General features: G+C 36.4%; 1 protein-coding gene across 8 annotated transcripts in view; it reads left to right on the top strand.

Annotated features, from left to right (window-relative positions):
- SDK1 (sidekick cell adhesion molecule 1) overlaps window positions 1-23,699 on the top strand; it is a 395,409-nt gene that overhangs the window by 99,751 nt on the left and 271,959 nt on the right. For all 8 annotated transcript variants that reach the window (XM_083799697.1, XM_083799700.1, XM_083799699.1 and 5 more), the window contains 3 exons: window positions 13,645-13,804; window positions 18,939-19,045; window positions 22,884-23,031. In XM_083799697.1, the coding sequence (XP_083655823.1) occupies window positions 13,645-13,804; window positions 18,939-19,045; window positions 22,884-23,031 (415 nt within the window). The remainder of the gene's footprint in view (window positions 1-13,644; window positions 13,805-18,938; window positions 19,046-22,883; window positions 23,032-23,699) is intronic.

Below are 23,699 nucleotides of genomic sequence, written 5' to 3'. Positions count from 1 at the left end.
TGACTCTTTCAAACCTTTCAACTTCCAATGAAAAATAGGATTAATTACCTTGGAACCAAGGCATGTACCGTTAGTCATGCGATGTGTGGCATGCTGCTTTTATACCACTTGCTTCTGACTCACTTTGACTCAGATTCTTTTCCTCTGTGTAATTTCTATTTATCTGCTGTGTTTTGTGTGTGTGTTTGTGTTCATGTTGTTGCTTGGGGTGTTTGTTCTTTTGTAATACTGGACATTCTGATGGGAATTCTAGAAAGGTGAATTTTCTGTTTCCCACCCCAAAAAACTTCAGGGTCTTCAATGGAACCAGCATACTGCTAAAATCAAACGTGTTTTTGTACATTTAAGAAATGTGCATGATGTAGACAAGATGTTTATTGTATTCTCTTTGCTTTTTTCTCTTTGCCAACTATGCAAGCAAAGCAGTAAGGTAAAGGTCCCTCATCCATAGACCTAATCTGTCTTCAGTTCAAAGCTTTGTAAGTAAAAGCAACCATCTGTACAGGACAGCTGTTGAAGTCCCTCTCTTACAAGCATTGCATTGGTGCCAAAGTGAAGCTTCTTACCCTAATATTGTTGTGCCCTCATTTAAAAATTAGCAACCCAAGCGCTTTATTATACTTGAAGCCCATTAAATACCGTTGTAATTCCTGGTACAACAACAGTGTTTTATAGCAGTTCTTTATGTAGAGCCTCGGTGCTAGAGTTTGTTGAATTTTCATCCAATGTATGTTTAAAAAAAAGGGTTCTTTTTCTTTTTAAGTAGTTCTGTGGGTATTGTTTCTATTAAGTCATACTAACTATGTATTCATTAAATCTATGGGTGAATCATAGAATTATACAATTGATTGCTTTTTGATCTCTAATATATTCTCTCTGTATATATTTTAGGCTGGAAAAGACGTCTAAGAAACTAAAAGATAAAATACATGCACAAAGGCATCTATTTTCTTGAAAGAATAGGCTTTCGCTAAGTATGTGGTGAAAAAATCCTTTTTCACATATTATCAAAGAACAAAAATAGAACACGAACAATATAAAGGCAAGGAATTGTTTTTAATATATTCGTCTGGTATTCATTTCAAAGGCACAAGAGCAAGGTTTAGATACATTTAAAAACTTTTAATGGAGTTAATGGAGTTTTCCTTCAGGCTACTTAATGATGCATATGATTTTTTTAAGTACTAAAGGGGTAAAAAAGGCTAGGTCTATACATTCACCTTTCTCTTTTAGGATGCTTTTCTTTCCTCCTTTTTTGTAGTATTCTTGCCTTCTCAAGGATCTGTCTTTGAAATCAATTTCAGATGTCAGGCAAAAAGTTAAAGATGTTGGCACTAGTTGTCACAGATCAGACTAGGATGTCTCATTAAACTGAGCAAAGAGAGAGTGCGCATCACCTTTAATTTTCAGACTGGTTGGTGTTTTGTATTTAATGTTCAAGTGAATGTGATTGATGCCTTGCAGAGAAATATGTGATAACATTTACTGAAACTTCTCTTAAATATTTGAAGGTATATTTCTGTGTCTGTCTAGTATGAATGATTTTGGTTTCCTGTGTTCTCCCTTCTTGGCTGATGGCCTCTGAAAGTGAACTTTGAGAACAAATGTAGAACAAGTCAGGCATGCCCCTGTTGTGTTGATAATATCAACTTGACAAATGTATTCTGAATTTTGCCTGCAGCCATTAAAATGGAAAGCCAAGTCGGAAGTGTTTTATGTGAGGTTTTCTTATTGCTTGTACCAGCAAGTATTGCACTGATTTTGTCAAAGGGAAACATAATTTTTAGAAAGCACTTGCCCTATTGACACCCAATGAGAACAATATATTTTAATCCATCATACTATTTTTTACAGCTTCATTGTTTTATTTGCCATTGCTGTACTTTTTCTAGTTATTCCTAAACTGGTATAAATTAAAGGCCAAATGTCAAAAGTTTAAAAAAAAAAAAAAAAAGAAAAAAAAAGTTAATGCTAATTTAGGATGAATAGTTATTAATATTATTTGGTTTTTATACATAGTGAAGAGAAATAGCTGTGGTTGTTACAGCTTTCAGGGTTTAGTTGTGTATGCAGAGTAGATGGTGGCTCTGTTTTTGTCATGTATCTAATTTTTATATTTGTATTTGAGGTGCACTCCATATTTACAGAATTCTTCACCGTTTGTCAGATACAATGGGTTAGCAAGAAGCACACGCAGTGAAGTAATTTAATGGATGTTACTTTAATTTAGAAACCCACATTTTTGATGTGAGGCTGGGGGATTGGCCTTTGTCCAATAAATGTCTCCTATAACCATGGAACATGTTAATTTAATGTTTCCACATTAAAACAGTGTCACAGTAAGTACCTGTTGAGTACTGCTAAACAAATAGAAAAACAACTAATTTTCTTCTTAATGAGCCAGTGTAATGTGCTAGCATTTCAGTCAGACACGGTTTCTGGTTGAGCATGTATCTCCGAAGATCTACTTCATGAAACAAGCCTTTTAAAATCAATGCCAATAAAAGACATTGCCATAAACTACGTCGATGAAAGCTGTGTGAAAAATGTGTGAGTAAGTATTTGGGATAACCACTTAAAATACGACCGTAGAGTATTTAGAATATGTCACAGGACATTGAAAAATCTGGGAGGCAACCTGTTCTGTATATTTTTTGCAATTCAGATGCCAGATCTTTAAGAGTTAGAGCAGGGGTGTCCCGTGGGCTTTTTCTTTCCCTTTTTCTCCCTGGTGGGAAGCACCCGAAGGCTGCCCGCTCCTGGCATCTGTAGGCAGTGCTTGGATTTCGGCTGTGCCTCAGCACCTGCGTTCTGCCTCCCAGAGAAATTTGCAAAATGAACTTTTTTTGCAATAAGTACTGTATCCGAGTATTGCTATGGGATTACAAGTGCTTACAAATACAGTGACCTCCTCCGGAACAGTTAATCTCAAAACAGAAAAAGCTGTGTTTTTGGCTGTTACACAATAGCTGCGGGCTTTTCCTTACGCTTATAAATCCCCGTTTGATATTTTAGAAACTGTTTTCAGGTATTTCTAGAGGATGCTATTTCTTCAATTTGTTTGTACAAGTGTTTTTCCTCTGTTAGATTTGGAACGTTTTCATACCTGTTCTACATAATTGATTTAATTGTAGGGTTTTAGATTGGAAAACCAGAAAGTTTACGTAGTTATTTTTTAGCCCTATATGTAAGTATGTGAGGAACTCCAGTATTGGAAGAGCAGTCAATATTATTTGTGAATCTTAAATGTCAAATAGCTCAGGTTGGCATTAGGTGTGTGGTGAAAGCTGAAGCTACTTCTGCTGATCTTGTCTCACCTCTTGCTTTCCTGACGCAGGTTAGAGCTTGTGTTAGGCACAGAACTGCTCTTTGCTTAAAAATATCTGAAATTCCTGGTCCTTCAGTCTCTTCAAGGAATGTAATTATTTCCTCTGTGGGGAGAAAAAATTTCCTCTGTGGGGAGAAAAAAAGAACAACATGCCTTATCTACTCAAGGAAAGAATTTAGTTGTCCTTTCCTTCTTTGTTCTGCAAAAATCTGCTTTTTCTAGCAGGAACTCTGCTATCAGACTTTTGTCTTGTGGATCCTGGTGAAAGTAACCTTAGTCTGCAATGTACTATGATGAAATTTTAAGCACATTGACTGTAGTGTGTTTGGTAATTGTAATTATCAACCATACTTAATTTTTTTGATTGCCTAGCAGTATGTTTAGAGAGGTGTTCTGTACTGAACACAGGAATATGGTGCTTAGAGTAATGAATTGTGCCTCCCAAACTTCTACATCCTCTTAAACCTTAATAAAGTTATGACATTATTTTCAAAACACTATTTAAATTCCCTTTCTGCCTAACTGGAGTTTAACCCTGTCTGATTTACAAATTCTATATTTTTTCTTTACATATCCCTTTGATGCATGTCGTCCATCAATGTTAGCAAGAACAGTAAATGCATTGATCTATTGCTACACTTGGCAAGTTAAATAACACTTCATGTAAGAAGTATTGATTTATAAAATCCAGTACATGTAATTAACATTAGAACTGTCAAAAGTTGAGAACAGTATTAACTTGTTGCTTATTTATAACCCAAAGAAAATTAAATAAAATATCCGGATTAATAAAGTAACTGCTTTTTTTTTGCCTTCAGATATGTCAAGCTGAGTTACGTTTTCAAGAACAGTGATACGCTTCTTCCAACTTCTGACAAGGAGAAATTATATGTTTCGTTAGTATTGTTGAAAATAATTCTGTAGTCTCTAGGTGCGTGTATTATCCCCGAGGTGGTGAAAGGATTCCACTTGGATAGTTCTGAAAGGGTTTAGTGTAAAAGATGCAGAAATAAGTGATAGTATTAGGGAAAATTAAGGTAGCTAATTCATGTCAGGTTTTTAAAGAGCCTTTGATCTGGCCTTTAATTAGTGCCTGCTCTCCTTCATGAAAGTATGCAAAGCTGTATCTCCCTGTGTGCGTGGTACAAGGTATTCTCCAGTTGTCTACACAAATTGGGCAATGAGCTAGTTGAGAGCTCTGAAAGGATCACTAGGAGCTGTTGTTCCTGACTCAAGCTCTAACCAGGTGCCTGCTGCAGAATTTGCTTAAGATGATGGGAGTACTTGAATTGAGTTCTGTGAACTTTGGGCTTTGCTTTGATTGTGTTTTTGCCCTAATTCAGCATCACATAAGGATATGAACAATTCCGTGTCTGTTTGGTATGGCATGTGATCGTGTGCTTACCACCCTTGAATTCAATGGCACCATTGAGGTCCTTTGAATTGAGTTGGTTGAGGCAGGCCTTATCCAATTTATAAGCCTATTTACATTTCCAAGTTTAAAGGGCAAAAAAGAAAATTACAAGCTACACATAAACAAAACAACAATAGCAGTAAGGAGCGGGTGTTGTTTTAACAAAGGCTTGTGCATGAATCATTTCCTATTCAATCCCCTTCATCAAGAGAGATGTGTTCATATCTTTTATGGTTATTCATAGTCTCCTTGCTATTTAGAAATAATTTTGTCCTTGAAATAATAAATAGGTGACCTTATATGCCTTTCAAGTCTGGCAGCGCCTTTGCTGTGCCATTGTTTCCCACTGCTGCACTAGTGTTTCTGTTCTGGTACTTCCAGGCACTCATCTACTGTTTACCTTTTTGAGTTAATTCATCTTCTACAAAACAACCGAGAATCTGTCTTGCACCAAGGACAAAGTTGTGAAAGGCATATTTGCGATTTGCTTTATCTGTTTTGTTAATTTGTCTGGGGGGTTTCATCCTGGTGTCTGTTATGTTTTAGTGGATCTACATCGATACCGGTGTGATCTGAGCTGGCCCTCCAATGGCTGGAGATTGTGTAGTGGCAGCTGTAGCTTCCTTTGCGGTTAGATAAGGAAGCAAGTCATGCAATATTCGGCTTTTTTTTTTCCCCTTGTACGGCAGTCTTTGCTTTCCACCTGCTGTGCGCTGTGATTTAAACTATAGCAGCTTATTTCCTTGGGAGCCTCACAAGTCTCTATAAACATCACTAAATATTAAGAGAATATAAAAAGAATGGGGGTTATGCTTTGATACCAAATTCAGCCTAGAGAGGTTGTATTTCTTTGGAGGTTTTTTGTTTGGTTTTGATACTTAATGGGTTCTCATTTACTTACCTGCTTTGTACACTGTAGTGCTTTTTATCTCAGAAATTTTGTAACTTTGAGATGTGCTTATGAGCATTTCCCAGAATAATTCTGCAGCCTCTTTGGAGGATGAACTACACTAAACATAATTTAAGAACATGATCTGTAGCTTCTTGATTTTTAATCTTACAAGTCAGTTTCATGAATTCATGGAATATCAGCTGTTATTGCCTTCTGATACAATAAACCTCCCCCCCCCCCCTTCGTTTCAGCTGAAGTATTACAGAAGGTCAGAAAGAAAAACTAAAATGTGAGATGTAGAAATTAAACTGGGAAAGAAACCATAACAGGACTTTTGGTTAATATATCAGGAGCTGCTTGAGGCTCAGATAAAATGATATCAGCTCATTCTTTTTCTTGTCTGGTCTGCTAAAGAAATCGATTTTAAGAAAAAAAAAAAAAGATATAATTGCATGTGGGAAAATTTTGCTCACTGGGGATAACCAAGAGCATTTCGTGTGGAATTTTGAACAGAATGAGGTTACTGACCACTGTATGTTTCCTCCCAGATCCAGACGTCTCTTCCGGGCTTCTGTGGGCCCTCTCCTTTTGGTCCTGTTCTACATGTTTCTGCTAAAACACTGCCAGCCTCAAGAAATCTTTTCTCAAAAGGGAAACAAAATCTGTGGTGTTTGAAAAGATGGTTTTTAAATAGACAACAGCGTTCGGGAGTAGGTTTAGGTTTTGTGAACACAACAGGTTATGTTTAAGGGTTTTGTTAGGCAACAGGTGGTGATAGGATTTTCTTTTTTAATCATCAAAAAACTGCTCTGGCTTTTGTTTGTCTGTCTTACATTTGTGTGTTACACTGAGCTGTTTTTCTAGTTTCTTAAGTAGTTTGTAGGGGAAAATGGAAGAAAGCAGGTAAAACATGAAATGTTTGTGCATTAAAACAAAGTGGAGAGGTTGCAATGTTGAGGCAGGTTTTCCTGTAACAATACATTTCGTGATGTGTATCTTACCATTGCTTAAGTTTCTGAAGGAATGAATGGTGGTGTTTGGTTTCTTTTTTTTTTTTTTTAAGAAAACTATGCTATGTATTAGTCACGATTTGGGAAAAACATCTGATCTATTTGCATTAAGAAATGAGGAACTTGAAAGCAAAATGGAATTTGCAATGCCATTTGGGCAATTCCGAAATAGAGAACTGGTACTTGAAGGGTTTTTTGTTTTATTTTTCTGTTTAAACGAAGTAAGTTTTTAATTAAGTCTACTTAACTATTAGTGTGCAACACTTATCCTTGCCACTTGGGACTTCTACTTAATTGTTGCAAGGCAACCATATCTGTACATCTCAGAATGTTTAGTTCTCCTCTTGGAATAGTGTGCAACACGTATATAATCTAAGTTCAACATTTCTTCCACCCAAATCAAACAAATGATTGGCAATTATCCAATAACTGACAAGCCAATTAGATATTTGACCTATTCGAGATGAAAACAGGTACCTGTTGAAATTTTGTCTTCCATTGACTGTACATTTAAAAGAAATAAATGTCACTTCTTCTAGAAATATGCAGGTTTCCTCACAGAACTTGCTGAGTCCTAAAACAATTTAATTCCATCCTCAATTAAACCGTTAAAAGCACTATCCATCAACCTCAGTTGTTACTGTACTTGCATTTAGAAATTGTAGTGGATGTACCCAAGAAGCAGGTTATCTTTTTTGTATATAGCAGTAAAAAAAAAAATGGGTAATGTTGGGCTCATTTAGTTGACTATGAAATTAAGGAAGAAGACTTGATTTAAATATAGATACTTCAGTATTATTTCAATATGAAATCAGATATTGGCTCTGATAAAAGCTCAGGAAATCCACTTTAAGGGCATGTTGTATACCGCTGTGTGAAAATTCTGAGCCATGGCAGTATATCGGAAAAATAACCTGATATTTTAATGAAATATTCACTATTGATGTATCAGTCCTTTCAAACCCAGGCTTAGCATAAGGTAGTAAAATGCAATTTTAATTTAATTGTTGTACTTAGTGATTTATGTCACACTTCCAACCAAGAAAATCTGAATCTCAAATATCCAATATTTTGGGTAGAATAACATTCCTGAAAATCAATACAGTTAAAGTGACTCAACGCTCTAATGTATGTTTGACATTGTTGACAGTTTATGAATAGATCATATACTAACTTTCACAGCATTTCACCAACATATTTTAGAAGGTTTGAAATAAAAAGAAGATCGACTCAAATATATCTGAATTCAATTTGACTTGCTGGTACATTTCTCAAGATTTATTGTGTAATTTTTCCAAATACTTATGCCGTATAAGATATTGAAGTTCATTTCTATCAGAGAATACAACTTGCATCCAGAGCTTGTACATGCATGCTTACAAGTTAGGAATTAGGATAAGTTGAAAAAGAAAAATCTTTTGCCTACCCGAGTCACGAATAAGAAGAAAATGGCTCTGATTCCCCAGAAGGTTACAGTTATCAGCTGTCAATCGGTACAGAGCAGCTCGTAGTCAATTGTGTGCACTCTGAAGCGTCGGCTTATGAATGTCACAGCTGAACTTTAATCTTTTTGATGGGATTCTGCTGCCCATAGTTGCACCTATATACTTCGCTTGGAGCACTGAAAAGAGTCTTTCTGTCTCTAGTTTGGGCTTCCTGCTTCTACTTTCCTTGTTAATTTAACTATTCTTTTGTATTAAGTATTTAATCCCCTAGACAGATCATCTAAAATGCTCTTTGTGGCAATTATCATTAACCTACCTGAAGATGGCTCACATCTCTTTTCTTTGCAAACAGTGAGTGCAAATGCATTTCTGTATTGTGGCTCTTCTGGACTCATCGTTCAGCCTCTCTATGTAGTTTTTGTAGTCTCATTTTCCTGGAAAATTCCTCAGAGAGATTATCTTTATTTTTCTGTCAGTCTATCATGGTTTTAGACACACCTGAAAAAGGGTGATGGGCATCATGCTTTGACGTGGGTCTAATAAAGTGGAATCAATATAGGTGTGTTCTTTAATAAACCAGTTGTATTCTTTCTAGGTTATACTGAAAAATATCTGTCAAGATTTGTTTTCAATATCATCTCTTTGGTAAACTGAGCGATGGGAAGATATGCTAAAATGACATATATTAGTGATTGAACTGTATTTATTCTGACTTGGTGATTTATGAACAGGTTAATCTACTTTTAATATTCAATATTGTTTCATCTAAAATGATTTAAGAGTAGATACATATAAGAAAGACAAATAGTAATGGCAGCAAGGATCTATTAACCTGTTCTCTGCATTCACTGCAATGTTCCTCTGAGTGTCTTCAGAACCTCAGTAACTGATTTTCTCAGGATTCAAGCACGTGATTTTGACCTGCAGCTGTTGGCACTCATGATTTCTGGAGAAAAAATTACTGAGATTTTAACAGGGTAGTAGTTGCAATGTTTTTTGCTGGTGAAGATGATGTGATACTTCTCTGGAGTCTGGTAACTTCCTTTTTCTCAGTAGGATAGATGTGCTCAAGATCAAATTGCATCTTTTATTAAAACATACGGATTTCTGAGTGATAAGACTGCTTTCAAGGTTCTGTGGTAACCTGTAGTAACTGAAGGATCTATTTAATCTGAGTCAGATTTGTGTTGTAATAATGAAATCTCTTAGATGGCTAAAACTCATTAATCAAAGCTTGTTAATGTGGTTATTGGAGGGTGTGTTTGAGTTCCTTGAGATAGCAGTACTCTGTTTCGGAAGCCGTGTTTGCTTCTGCTTTTCTGAAGTTCTCTTATCTAGCTGATGAATAGCAACTCATTTTTTGTTCCCATTCCATTCAGTACAAAGCTATAGTCAGGCTGCCTTCTCCTCTTACAGATTTTATGCACAAGTTTGTACCTGAATGTGGTTTTCACAGGGGAATAGAATATGAGAGAGTTCTCAGGTCTTGTGATGCTCCTCGTCTGCTAGGGCCAGGGAGGAGCCCAAAGTAGATAACAATTGCATACAGCAAAATTTTTTATATTTAAATGTCAGCATTAATCCAAACAGAAGTGTATGTGCATTGTTGAATTAGGTCTTGAAAATATGCTGAGATAAAATCCATCTAAGCTTTGCGTGTACCAAGGAAAGAAAACAGACAGGCTAACCTGGCAGTATAACATAACTTGCTGTTTAATGATGCACAAAAACAAGGCAGACAGGTTTTAGAGCAAATACACAGATAATTTTGACATTCAGTCCTGTTTTTTCCTAAAGATTTTCATGAAAATAAATCTGCAACATCCTTTTTAAGGGATACCAGTCAGAACGTTAGTGAATTGGGTAAGCAGACTTAATGAAAATTTGCAGAAGCTGTATGTATGTGCCAGCAGATAGACACCTTATCCCTTCACTCCTCCTTGCAACTCTGACAATTTATTTTTTGGTTTTAGATCAGCCTAGTTGAAGAGCCAGAGAGACTGGAAGTGTTAACCCTCACGTATTCAGAGGAAACCGACAGCATACAATGTGAATGTTTGCCTTTTTGCAGGGATAAAAAATCTTTTAGCTAAGAACCCTAATTCCGATATTTTATTACTCCTGTTTCTAGGACTCGAATGCACTTTTTCTAATCTGTTTGCTCCATCTTTCAAGAGAATGAGAGTTAAGAGATGTTCTTATGGCTTCTAAACCATCGATTGGCCAAGGTTAGGCTGAAGTGAGACCTTCCTATATTTATAAAGTCCAAGTATCTCATGATACTGTTAAATGAAGCGCTTATCTTCCATCCCATAGCCAGTTCCTCGTTTCCCACAGTTTTCTTTTTGAAACGGCTTTCATTTTTCCTGTTAATTTTCCCATTTCCTTGTGATGGTCTATAACAGCTCAACTTGTAGGTCCAGTTACAATTCTGCTTACCCTTGCAGCTTAGTGTAACGCAGAGCTTATTGTAACGTCATTTTGATCTTCTATCTGTGCAGAGCTGTAGAAATGCCAAAGTCATCAAAGCTTTACTGCCACATTTCTTCATGCCCAGCATTTTACTTTCATTTCTGCTTTCAGTGAGTATTTAGTGAGCTCGGATTGCATAATTGAATTTGATAAACTGATGCTATGTGATTGATGAGAAATTCGGGAGTAAAAGATTAGGAGATAAAATTACTTCAAGGCTTTAAGTAAATCTTCCAGAGAGCTGGGTTAATTCATAAAGCATGCCATATTCTTTATCAAAATATTCCTGTAGGTCTATTAAATTTTACTTTCTAACAGAATTGGATTGAATTTTGAAAACCGTTTTCATGTAATGCCAGCCTGATTGTGGTAGTTCAAATGGGAGAGAGCTCTGAGTGGGTTGCAGCATCGCTGACTTGGCATCGTTTGAGTTGTGGTGGCAGGACTGAATGACGGAGCCGTGGGCAGCAGTCTTTGTCTTCAAGTAAATCATTTGTTCTTAGAAAAACATAAGGTGGAATGAGTAAGTGGGTAATTTTGAGTGAAATAAAGATTCTGTGCTGTTTGGGTCTTGAAAATCCATGTTGAAGAGGATAAACAGGTTACTTGGGCAGAGGTTTATAGTGCAGGTACCAGCTTCGTTGTGATCTCACTGAACGGCTCAGCTTTCTTCAGGAAGGAATAACTTAATGAGCTTATTTCATCGGCCTTGGTATACTAGCAGGTGCGTATAACTGTTTTTAGCAAACTCAGCGCTCATCATTTCAGCTCAGCAGTTGGACTCTGTGCTGTAGGACTTGTGGAAACTCCTGTAACAACCCTCTCCCCTAGGTACGAGAACAACTCTCTGCCGCTGTCTTTTCATCTCCACAAGGAAGCCTGGCACCTTTCATCTGGCGAGCGTATGATTATTGAGTCTGTCTCGTAACTCCCTTGGGAGACTCCCAAAAGTATACTTGAAGCCTCTGGAAAGATTAATCGCTTCCCTGCTTGTTTAGAAATTTCGATGTGAAAATTTTATTTGGAGACTAAAAAAGGCGTATAAATTGTTCCAATAATGATTGTATTACGTACAATACTTCAATCACTTTTTTTAAAAAGGGACAAAATTTGTTTTGTTCTGGGCGAAATTACCTTTTTGTACTACTGTTGTTTAGCTTCATTTTTCGTTATAGAGTTTTTAAAATATTGGTTGTTTTTACTAGCTAGAGAAGTGTGAGAATTGAGACTAAGCATAAAAAATATTTACAGTTTAAAAAAAAAAGCTTTGCAGAATATCATCTCACTGGTTAGCCTCGGAATATCTGCCATTTTGGAACTGTTTCTATTCTTTCATGTTCAATTTTCATTGTTTCCTGTATATCCAACAAAAAAAATATATTAGTGATCTCCATTATCAATTAATTTATTTGGAAGATAAATTGTTTAAAATGCTTCAAGACTGAAAAGGACATTACCTCAAAATACATTCTTTAATTTAGCTAATTAGGTGTGTTATAGTCAGATTGTGTGTAATAGTTTTAAAAGTATTGCTCTAAGATGTTAATGTTTTTTTTTTTGTACAGAAGTAACTATCCTAAACTAGTGAGATAATTTGTCTTTGCAAGTCAAATCAAGAGGTGGTCTTAATTGTGAAATTATTAATTTCTTAACTATTTTTCGGTGGAAAAAATGGAAAAAAAAAGTAGAAGTTCAAGTGGAAACTAACTCATTAGTATTAATAAATAGTAGTAATCACCTCTAGAGAGCCATATTTTTCTTCTTACTTTTAGGATACCATTTAATTTATACACTTAGTGTATTCTTCTGTCCTGCATGATGAAAAGATTAATTTAAGAAATTAATCTGAATTAACACTGAAGTGGACAAGTTTAACATACCTTAGCCTATCCTCTAACAGCTGCTCCAATGAATTTAGAGGTATTCACATGATAGAGCAAATACGTAAAACCGTATAAAACCCAGCCGGGCTGTGTAAGATTGATGCTACCTTTTAATTATCCCCTGAAGGGCTGGGGCTGGCAGGGACCTCTGGGTCCCTCTGCTCCAACCCTGCTCCCTTGGGGCCACCCAGAGCAGGTGCCCAGCACCAAGTCCAGGTGGCTCGTGGAGTCTCCAAGGAGGGAGACTCCCCAACCTCTGGGCAGCCCGTAATATTGTTTTTTATTATTATGCATTACATCTCTGACCTTGAACCTAACACTTAGGTATTTTTACACGTGAATGTTCTTTTTGATGACAGGATGCATTTGTAAATTTTTATATTAATCTACATTTCTAATGGTTACAAGCACAAACTTCAGGCCTGAGGTATGAAGACCTTGATCCTCCAGAGCTGAATAAGGAGTGAGTCTCCAACAGCTGTTGGATTGTGTTAAATCTGCCTTTTAGTGGATGTATGGCAGTTTAAGAATTGAGAATTTTGCTGCTTGGGGTATTTTGAACATTTGTGATTCACAAGAGTTCGGGACCACATGTGACCCCTGAACATTATTAAAGTACCCTAATAGAAAATCTGTTCGTGGTTTCGGGTAATATAATTTAATGCATTTTGGTTAGCAATAACACTGAAAAACACATTAATCTTGCAATTCTTTGAGGTCTTCTGTTCTAAACTCTTTTTTTCCTATCCAAATTCCTCATTTACTGTGAGACTTCTCCTGCTGTGATAAACATTCCTCTCCAAAATTACTCCTGTGGTTTCTACAAAAAAAATAAAAACTATTGAGTGGGTTTAATCCTCGCAGAGGAAGGGGGTGGGAGGGGGGAAGGCAGCAAACATGCCTATCAGATTGCTGCGGTAGACAATGCTGAAATATCTCAAGTATAATTACTAAACATGCACAAAAACTTGTCTGAGTGGGCACTTCGTTCTAAATATGTACCAAGGACCGAGGTTCTTAAGATCTTCCACACTTGTGAACTATGTTTTTTTTAGTTTAGAAAGCTTAATTATAATAATAATTAAGCCTTAACTACTGAGTCATGTCGTCTCTCTTATTGCTCATTTTGAGAAAAAATGAGCTCAATATTAGTGCTTTTTACTGTACTCAACTTACAAAACTCTTTTGTCTCTGTTTCAGATGATGTTGCACCATACTTCAAGACAGAACCAGGCTTGCCCCAGATACACTTGGAAGGAAACCGACTTGTACTTACGTGCCTTGCTGAAGGCAGCTGGCCCTTGGAATTCAAGTGGTTGCACAATGACAGCGAAATAACTGCCTACTCCAGTGAATACAAGTAAATAAAAGCCATATCATAGCCTTCTCTAAGTGTAATTGTAGACAAACTACAGTATCTTAAAGCACTTTTGTAAATACTAACATATTGATAATGTTTTCTTATCATGAAGACCATTTTTCATATATGGATATGATCTCTATGAGGGAATTTCCTTTACTTAAAAACAATATTTAACACTCTAAAATAAAGATTCTAACACAAAATATTTTAAGTACCAAAAAAGCTTTTTGCTGGTTATGAAAATTTATACTCAAAATAAAGAGCAGGCGTATCCCTTGAAGCTTTTGGTTAGACGGTGTTCATTAAAAATAAGGACTCTTTTGTTCAGAATCAGAAAAAAGTTTGTCATTTTAATTTGTTTGCTACTCTAGAAACCTTGCTTCTCTACCTTGTAGACCAAGCATAGCATGCTGAAAGCAGGGCAAGCATTGGCTAAATGTTACATATGGTATGCTACCTGTTCTTGTAGAGAACTAACCTCAATGGGATTATTTATTATTTTAAGCAAGATAAAAGAAAAAAGAGCATGGTCTATCTTAAACTCTGTATGTAACTTTCAGTTTCACTTCTGAGAAAGTGTAAGCCTTCTGGTTTAGGAAACTTTTCTTTTGTGATTATGCACTTTGTTCCCTGGACCTCAATGACTCCCTCCCCATTCCTCAGCATGTCCCATCAGGTAGGAGAAAAAGCATGCTGTGGCTAATTTGAGCTACGTTTTTGTTGATAGGCAGCAGATGGCTGGCCAAACATCAAAGTGTGGAACAGCCAAGTTTTGTCTGCCTTTTCCTTAGTGGGAGCATTAACTGGGCCTCCCCTATGCAAGTGCTTATTTGCATAATCTTGTAGAAATCTAATATTTATGCAGCTTCTGTGCATCTTTCAAATTTTGTTGAAATTAGCTAGTGGATTCAGAAGTTATAAGGGGCAGGTATGTGACAGAACCCTGGTAATAACACTTGTTATTAGTGAAGCAAGCCAAATACTGCATATAAGCAAAATAATTACTAAAGGTAGGGAAACATTGAGTTCCACAACTATAAAAAGAAATTACAGTGTAGACTAGTACAAGAATATGGATAATGGTAAAAAGTTCCATATAGTTACATGAGCTAGTCCATGATTAATTTTCTTAACTAACATTGCATTACAATTTTGAAAATTTATCTTCTACATTATTTACATTTACAGAACAGTAGCAAAAAATCCCTTAAACAGCATTTTAAAATGTTTGGGGGATGTTTAGCATATAAAATACTGAGCAACCATTTCCAACAAAATGTACAGTTGTGTCTGAACTTCCCTAAAAATTCAACACTTAATTTAGTTGAGAACACAGTCCTGAATAATGGCGTCAATTAATGGTTGCTGTTTTCAAGCCTTGGGATATGCTGATACCTCAAAATAAGCCATACACACGCAATGGGGTGGTGTTCAATTTATAGAAGAGATTTGTGAATACTTCTTAGAAAACAAACAAAATCTCTAATAGCCCAATTAATCACAGCGTTTGAACATCATTTGGGATAAATGCCACTGTTGTTTTGAGCAACAATAGCAGAGTCTATTGCCGTTTCTTGGTAGAAGGAGCTGACAACAGCTCTTATCCTTGTAAAGTGCTGAGAAAGTAACAGAAAGAAACTGTGTGGGAGGGCGAAACACACGATCATGGGGTGATAACAAGAAGCAAAGGCTAGAATTTGAGCTGTGTTGGTGTGCTAGTCCGAGAGACGCACATTTCACGATAGCAGGAAAAAATATGAATAATCATGTATGAGATTTTGAAACTGAGATCAGTCTTGTGGTCCTTATTATGTAAGTGTACATCTCCAATAATCTCACCAAGATCCAAAATTTTTAGTTTAACTGTGCATTGCAGTATAAGTTAGTGTATTGGATCACCTTTCCTAAGCTGTATGTGTACAGATCTGAATACATTACCTTGTTTCTTGTCATTGGATTTTACATCAGGTGAACATGAGGCTCGTGCTACAAGCTACTCATTTTCCATTTTTTATGTTCTCTTTTCCATTTGTAATTAAAACATCTGCTATAGAGGTGACTAAAAAGATGGTAAACTACTCATTTTCAATAATAAATAGCATTGTCAGAAAATACTAATTTAGATGTTGCAACCCCAGTAGTAATTTGTAGCTCCTCACCACAGCCAGAGAATAGCCAAACAGGGTCTTGATTCTGTGGCCGTGCAAAGATTTTAAGTTTCCAAGAAAGTGTACATGGCATAGGTGCATTAGGATGAATTAAAGCAAAGAACGAATATGCTTAGACATAAAAATTCCAGTTGCAAAAGTTGAACTATGACCCCGTAATAGTTTGTTCTGCAGCTCTTAGGTAAATACTCTGTTTAAATGCATGAATCTTTCCTGTGTAAGTGACTTCTGCTACAAGTTGAATCATCGATCAAAGATTTTCAGTAATTGATATTACTTAGTGTGTCTTAGTTAAAGTAATGTCTATATTGTAATAGGCTGGAAATATCCAAAGCTTATTATAACACACCAAGTGAGTAAAGAACTAATTGGAGTCTTTGCATTTTGACATCGGTGACCCTGAATGAACAGCTTTTCTTTGTAAATGATGCTGATTATGCACATAGCCTGGCTTTTATAGTGACTGTGCATGCACTAGTTTCTATTAAGAATTTATAAAACAACCTTATACGTTCGTTGTGATCTGAGATGCATGTAATGAAAACAAATCAATATTGCTGACTGAAGTAGCAATTTAGGTTGTGTCTATAATTTAAGAGTGTTCAAAGTTCAGGCAGTGACTTTCTTCCATTTTTTTCCTTTGGAATTAAGTTCTGGACCGAAGACATCTTCCTTATTTGCTGTTGTGGCCCGAGGATATTAATTTAATTGAGCTTAAGAAACCAATGTTATGTCTAAGCAGTAGCGCACCTCCTTTGCAAGCTACTTAAAAGTATCTGACCGGCATCATATTTGTATGCCGGTTCATTCAGCATTCTTCTCTCTCATCTCAAACAAGAGCCATGCACCAGTCAAACCTTTTTCACTTCCTTTTACTTCTTTCCTTAGAGGTCACGCTACTTTCCTCCTTGTTGCTTCTTACCTTTTACAGCACCCTTCCAAAATATTTGTCAAGCTCTTGTCCTTTTTTCTTTGACAATCTGCCCGTATCCCATTGTACAATTACCCAGAAAAAAATGGAAATCATCCAATTTCCAAGACCGTTTTCCAGTGCGTGCCCATTTGCTTGCCTTACCTGCACGGCACTGGCTGGTGGGTGCACTGCGAAGCCCAGTGCTCAGCAGGCTTGGGCTGTGCTGGAATTGCCAGCACAGATGGGATTTTCACTGTAAGCTCCTAAAAGTGTTCCTGCTAAAAGATTTTTCTTTTCTTTAGGCTAAGTATTAAGAATGTTTCCTGCTGAAACATTAATAAGTCACAAAAGAAAACCAATGTAAGATACTTCTGATCTAATTGAGTTGTTTTGTCCTAATAGCAGAAAAACGAACTCTGCGTTATGTCTTGGTGCAGATGAATAGCAAAGAAAGAAGCCTTTAGTTTTGGCTCCATTTAATAGACAAACAGAAGAATAAATGTTAGCCAAGTACAATACCAAGTCTTTATGGGAGGAAGAAAAGCTTGTAAAGCTATAAACTGTGGTAAAATTAACTGTTACGAAGAATCGTCGATATTTGTCAGAATCTTTAAATGTTATTTTTTGGCTAGCGATGCTTTGCAGCAGTCATCTGCCTGGCAGAGAAGGAAACGATTTTGGAAGAAATTTAGGAAGCCTTCTGTTGTGTTTATTTCTATCCTACGCCCTGTATTTTCACCTGTTTTGTGTTTCTTATGTCACACTCATCAGTTGGGGCAACATGGCTAATTCAGTTCTGTATTCTCACTGGACGGCGAGTGTTTGTGTGCTGATTGTCTGGCTTGCTGCTCCCTAACAGAGCACTGGTTTGAGTCTTCCTTCTCTTCCCAGTACAAATTGTTGTAATCGCTAAAGAAAATTTGCTGGTTGCTCCAAAGCAGGTCAGCAGGAGTCAGCTTAGGCACCCGTGCAGATAGACGATGCAATTGCCTATAATTGCTCCTAGGGAGTCAGGGTTTTCAATGTATCACATTGGTGAAATTTGTTGGGCTCTGTTTTATTTGCCGTTTTAGGTTGTCTGACCTATTTGCTATAATATCTTTGATTGTAATTATAATGCAGTGATTACAGACTTCACTTATCACTTAAAGTAGATTTCTTGTATATCCTTTGTTTTTATTCTGTCTGATCCTGTTCACATATTAGCTCTGTATGTGGGTGTCTATAGTATGTGTGAGTATGGGAAGATCCTTTCTTTTAGTGGAATTAAATTTCAAAGATTAAAATTCAGCAGTATTATTTTCCCTTATCTTTTCATAAAGACTTTCATTAATCCTACCATAATATCTCCAGAAGGTGACCAGGGGGAATATGTGCTTTGATTAATGTTTGTTTAATGCAGGATTATCTATATTATTCATGTGTTTTATTCACATTAAAACTGTGCCTATCAGCTCATTTTCATGTTAGGTAATCAGATATAGTTGAATGAAGAAGGTGAGCATTAGCAGAATAAGTGACTTTTTAAGGATACTGAAGGGCAAAACAAATATAATGTACAGGGCACCGTGTCTTTTCCAGTGCTCTTCTGAGTTACACTGGTCACACAGCGTAGTAAAAACCTTTTTTCATTGGACAGCTTTGATATTTTTTGTGAGGTTTCCTGTTGCTTCCATTTAGATGGCAGTCTTCTTGTACCAGCTCTAAATAAAATACCAGGCATTCTTTGCCTTTTGAATGAGGGCAGATGAAACTAAGCAAAACATTTAAGTTTATATTTCAAGAAAATTGTGGAGACTAATTAGTACTTATTAAATGTAGTTCTTAAGACAGGGTTTTTTAATACATTTCAAGTATTTTTAATTTGATACAGTACAGAGAATATTGTGGCCATAGACCAGATACTATGTGACTACAACTCATAAGATAAAATACAATACGCCTTTCAGACAATGTGTAAAGTATTAAAGGAACAATAAGAAATGCCACAGAAAGTAGCATTGATCTGCAGGTAAGAAGAGGGTTGTAATTCTGTACTTTTGTCTTGCAGGTACATCATCCCAGCTTTGCAGAGGTCCGATGCAGGCTTTTATCAATGTGTTGTACGAAACAGGATGGGGGCATTGCTGCAAAGAAGATCTGAAGTTCAGGTGGCATGTAGGTTTGAATGGATATTTTTCTGTCATGCATTAGCTAACTGACTCTGTGGGTAAAAAACAATGTTCCAATTAAATTTGCTAGTTCAAAAACATATTGGATATAAAATTAATTTTTAAAATTACTATATTTACAAGAAGTTTCATATTCACTGTAGTTATCTTCTGGGAAACAAACAGAAAACGATGCAATATTAGTTCTTTAGAGGAAGATTTAAACTCTTCCAAGCCATCAAAATGAGATGATGTGGAGACAGTTGTAGGACGAGGGAAAAATATTATGTCTTTCTCCAATGTGCAGGGATTAACAAAGGCCATATAGCACACAATAATCAAAAACAAAAGCCCAGCAGACAGGAGAGGATATCCGAAAGAGAACAGTGTGGTGGACAGCTCTATGAAGATTTCAGATCATAACTTTTATGTTACAAAAGTACATGTTTCGTAGCCAAAACCTTGCTAACCAAACATTAAAGTCTCTTCCCCAAGCAGACTTATTATTTCATTATTTACTGGAAACAGTAATAATAAAATTCGGCCTTAGTCTTTTAAAAAAATAAATTGAGAGACAGTTTTCTATCCTGGATGTTAGCAATCTGATACGTGGGATCAAATTTCTCATCCTCTGTGTCAATAAATGAAAATTCAGTGGTAGTAAATGTCTTGACAAAGTGGAGTTCAGTTAAATTGAATTATTAGAAAAAAGTTCCAAGGAGCTGATGCAAGTTATTAACTGTGTCATGAGGGAAGTTACGTGGAATTTTCTGTGCTTTAAAATAAAATAGTTCCAAGTGGTACTACGTAAGTTTTGGTGTCGTTCACTAACTTACTGTATTGTAGTAAATTGCTGATATTACAGATATAGTCACATAATTTGATGTTTGATCTCTCAGTGGTATTGTTTCAGAGATACTAATGTAAAAATTCTCTGCTGTCAGAATGGGATTTTCTTCCTCTGCCTTCTCCCACCCCTTATGCCCTTGCTGCATGCTCCTCTTTTAGTGATCTTGTCTGACATGTGTCAGACCCTTGGAGATAATTCTCAGAATATTTTTCATCTTTAGTGGATTGTATCATAGAGGATCTAGTGAAAGCTGGTACAAGTGAGGCAGCTGTGAATGGGGTGGGGAGCTCCAACGGGAAAGATGGAGCAAGAAGGGAGCAGTGGGGCAAGATGGAGCAAGAAGGAAGAGGAAAGGTGAGTGTGAGGTCCTTTTCCTTCTATCACAGACTGCCATTAGATTAGCCTGAAAGCCTCAGGAGGTGCATCTACAGGTGTAGTTTCAGGGAACAAAAAATCTGGCACCAGTACTGGAGAAACATCCTCGTTTTCTCCTCCTCCTTCCCACTCTTGTACCGCAGCGTAGTGCATTATCCCTTTAGGCTGAGCTGGAAAGCTTGTTTGTGCAGCTGTAGACTTGAGAAATTTCTCCAATACTTGGAAAAATAAAAATTGTAGGGTTTGTTAAAATCGTTCATTCCCGCCCCCCATCTGGTTCCCCACGCAGCTGTACCGCGGTTGTAGTGGTGGAGCAGAGGGAGCAGTTCTTGAGGAAGTGCTCGTGGGAGTGATGGGGAGGAGGCGGCGCAGGAATAGTTTACCTTGATGCTGCTCAAGAATTTTGTCTTCTGAAAAGACAGCTTCATTCCCTTCTGAATGAGGAAAAGGTGTTCAGTCAAGTGCTTTATTTCTCCAGGCTTTTTTTTTTTGCGTGTGTGTTTGGTGGTTCTTGAGAGAAAGAAGTGTAATAGTTTACTTTTCGGTTTTTAAATTCCACCCGCCCTACCCCCATTTAATTTGTAGTTCTGCAATGAGAACAAGGCTAAAAAGCTGTCTCTTAAGACTTCTCTCTGTGAGTTAAGCAGCTTATTTATTTATTTATTTGCACTGACAAAGCCATTGAGACAAAGCAAAGCAGATTTTATATGACCTGGGAGATCTTTGGTCTTGATCCTATAGTGACCTATATTGCTTCTGTTGTGAAACTTTTCAGTCAGACTTGCACTTTATTCACACGGATTCCAGTGTTCTGCCAGCTTTAAACATCCTTTCTCCTATAGCCAGGGTAGCTACTGACACTACGTGATTGTGTTTTAACATTTTCAATCTAAATTAATTGTTTTAAGGTACGTAGGCGTAATAAAATACCTGATATTTTACCAAATTTTACTTTATTTCTGAAAACATACTGGAAAGTAGCATTAGAAGGGGTCACTCAAGTCAGCTTATCCCCACTTATTAAGAGTTACGAGGAACTGTGTATTACATGTTTAACTCAGAAGGGTTTACAGGAAATGAACTATTTTTTGCCACTGGCTACAAAATGCTTGCTGATACAGTTTAAGAAACTTAAAATCTCTGGTGAAAAATTGTAAGGCACAAGAATAAGGTGGATTGAGAAAGATCTGAGGTATTTTCCCTGTCCTGTATATCTGAAGTAGCAGGGAACTTGTTAAATAATTTTTAGAATGTTCTTAGTGCATGCTAATGTATGACTTAACTGAATGGGAACAGGTATGTGTGTGGAAATTGCTGAGTAAATCTTAGTTACAGAATGGGCTTAAAACTCTGGGATTGTGAAGACTAAAATAACTATGACAGGGAAGTTAATTAGATCCACCTACGTGGTTTGAAGCTTCAAGTAGATGATATGATTACAGTTGTAAGAAATAAGGAGCAACAGAGGAAATACGATGATGTTTATGTCTGAATAAATAACGTGAAAATCAGAAAGATAATTAAAGCTGTAAAATACCATGTGTTTTTAATTCCTGCTTTTGTTCCATCTCTTCTAATCTCCTTTGATCCACAGACCTGATAGTGTACTTCTATGTTTCCATGTCGCTTGTATCCCTCTGCCCCAAAGAGCTTGTAAAGAATCCTGTGGCCACTAAAAACAAAAGAATTCAGTGGCAGAAACCAGAATAGTCATGTGTATCGGTTTTTTGGTTTAAAGCAAATTTAAAATGCATAGAAGTTCTTTGGAGGGTGAATAAGTAGGAGCCTACAGCCGTGCTTATTTTAATGGATAGAAATGAGATACAAAAAGCAAAAGAAACCCAAGAAAAAAAATATTCACTGAATTTTTAACAAGGACTCCATAGATACGTGAACTTGTCTGTGAAATGAAACCTTCAGCGACGGGTTCTGCAACTGTTGTTTTCTTTCTTCCATTAATATTTTTGCTAAAAGCTGCTGTTTAATACTACTGATGCTTTTGTAAATGTCGAAGACCTATTTGAATCGTAGTATAGTGCCAGAAGAACTAATTGCTACCAACATGACTATAGACTTGTTATTTTGATATGCATGTGAGTATAATGGCTTACTCAGATCTGGCTATTCATTCATTTGACTACAGGTGATGCAGCTGCTTATTTGTGTAGAATAGAAGGAAAGATGCTATGATAAAAATATTTGGTGAACAAGAAATCATCAAATTATATGTACCAATTGTGTTTTCTTGCACTGAATAGGAATTTATTTTATATACTACAAGGACTTATTGAAAACAACAACAGAACCAACAAAAACTGCATTAAAATGTCACTTTTGGTTAAAAACACTTCGGTATTTGAAAAGAATGCTGTGGCCATTCTGTACTGCTTACTGATGCACTTCTTGCGTGCACTAGCAACACTTGGCTTTGCCTTGTGCTTTACTGCTCACCCAGATCCGTGTTAATTAACAATGTCTCATGGTATGTCATGTAATATTGACTAATTGTAGCAATATCAATGACTATTGTAAAGCAGAAGTATTTCTTTTTCTGGCCACTGAAATGAAATGGGGAGTGAGACAAGAACTTCAGGACTTAATGTAATTTTTGTCTTTGCAGACATGGGAAACTTCATGGACACAAACCAGAGAAAAACAGTGACTGAAGGACAAGCTGCTGTTCTGAATTTCCTGCACATCCTCAGCTATCCAAGACCGCAAGTGACATGGTTTAGAGACGGGCACAAGATTATACCAAGCAGCAGAATGTAAGTCAATTTAAAACTCAAAAAATGCCACCCTACAATATGATTAATTACCTTTGATAACACAACTTACATTTTAAGTAAGCTAATTAAGGTTTAAAGAGAATAAAGTAGCCTCGTTCATACTAAGTTTGAGATAAATTACTATTTTAAGACCATCTCTGAACTTCCTAAGCAGTTTGACAAAATAATTCATGTGGTTTTAATGGTCCTGGTGCAGCATAAGGGAGCGGATATGTAGAATGCCTGCACTTCCTTCATGCTATTCATTTCCATGATACATTTTGGAAAAGTAAATGCTCATCTCTAGATTATATTTACTTCAGTGGACTAAATGAATACTTAAATTTTTCTTTTTTGATGGGTCTGATTTTCTCACATGGACTTATGCTCAATACTGTTTCCCTCACCATACAAATCTTATTTTTCCTTGTGTTTTTAGCTTACAATGAAAGTTTATTTCTTTTTGACTAATTAGCAGCTCACCCAGTAATGGCAAAAGACCACTGTGGTTAGTTATTATCTGAAGATGTGCTTGTTTATCATTTTCTGAAACAGTTAGAAGGCCATCCTGTGTTTTAACCTTAAACTGATTTAAAGACTGTGGAGGCTTGCTGTAAAATTTAAAAAAAAAAAAATGTGTGTATATATATAAAGTATAAATATATAGA

Source organism: Anser anser (assembly GCF_964211835.1).
Source record: "Anser anser genome assembly, chromosome: 15".
Classification (NCBI taxonomy): Eukaryota; Metazoa; Chordata; class Aves; order Anseriformes; family Anatidae; genus Anser; species Anser anser.
Note: the sequence above shows the minus strand (reverse complement) of the source record. Positions and strands in the feature narration are given on the sequence as shown.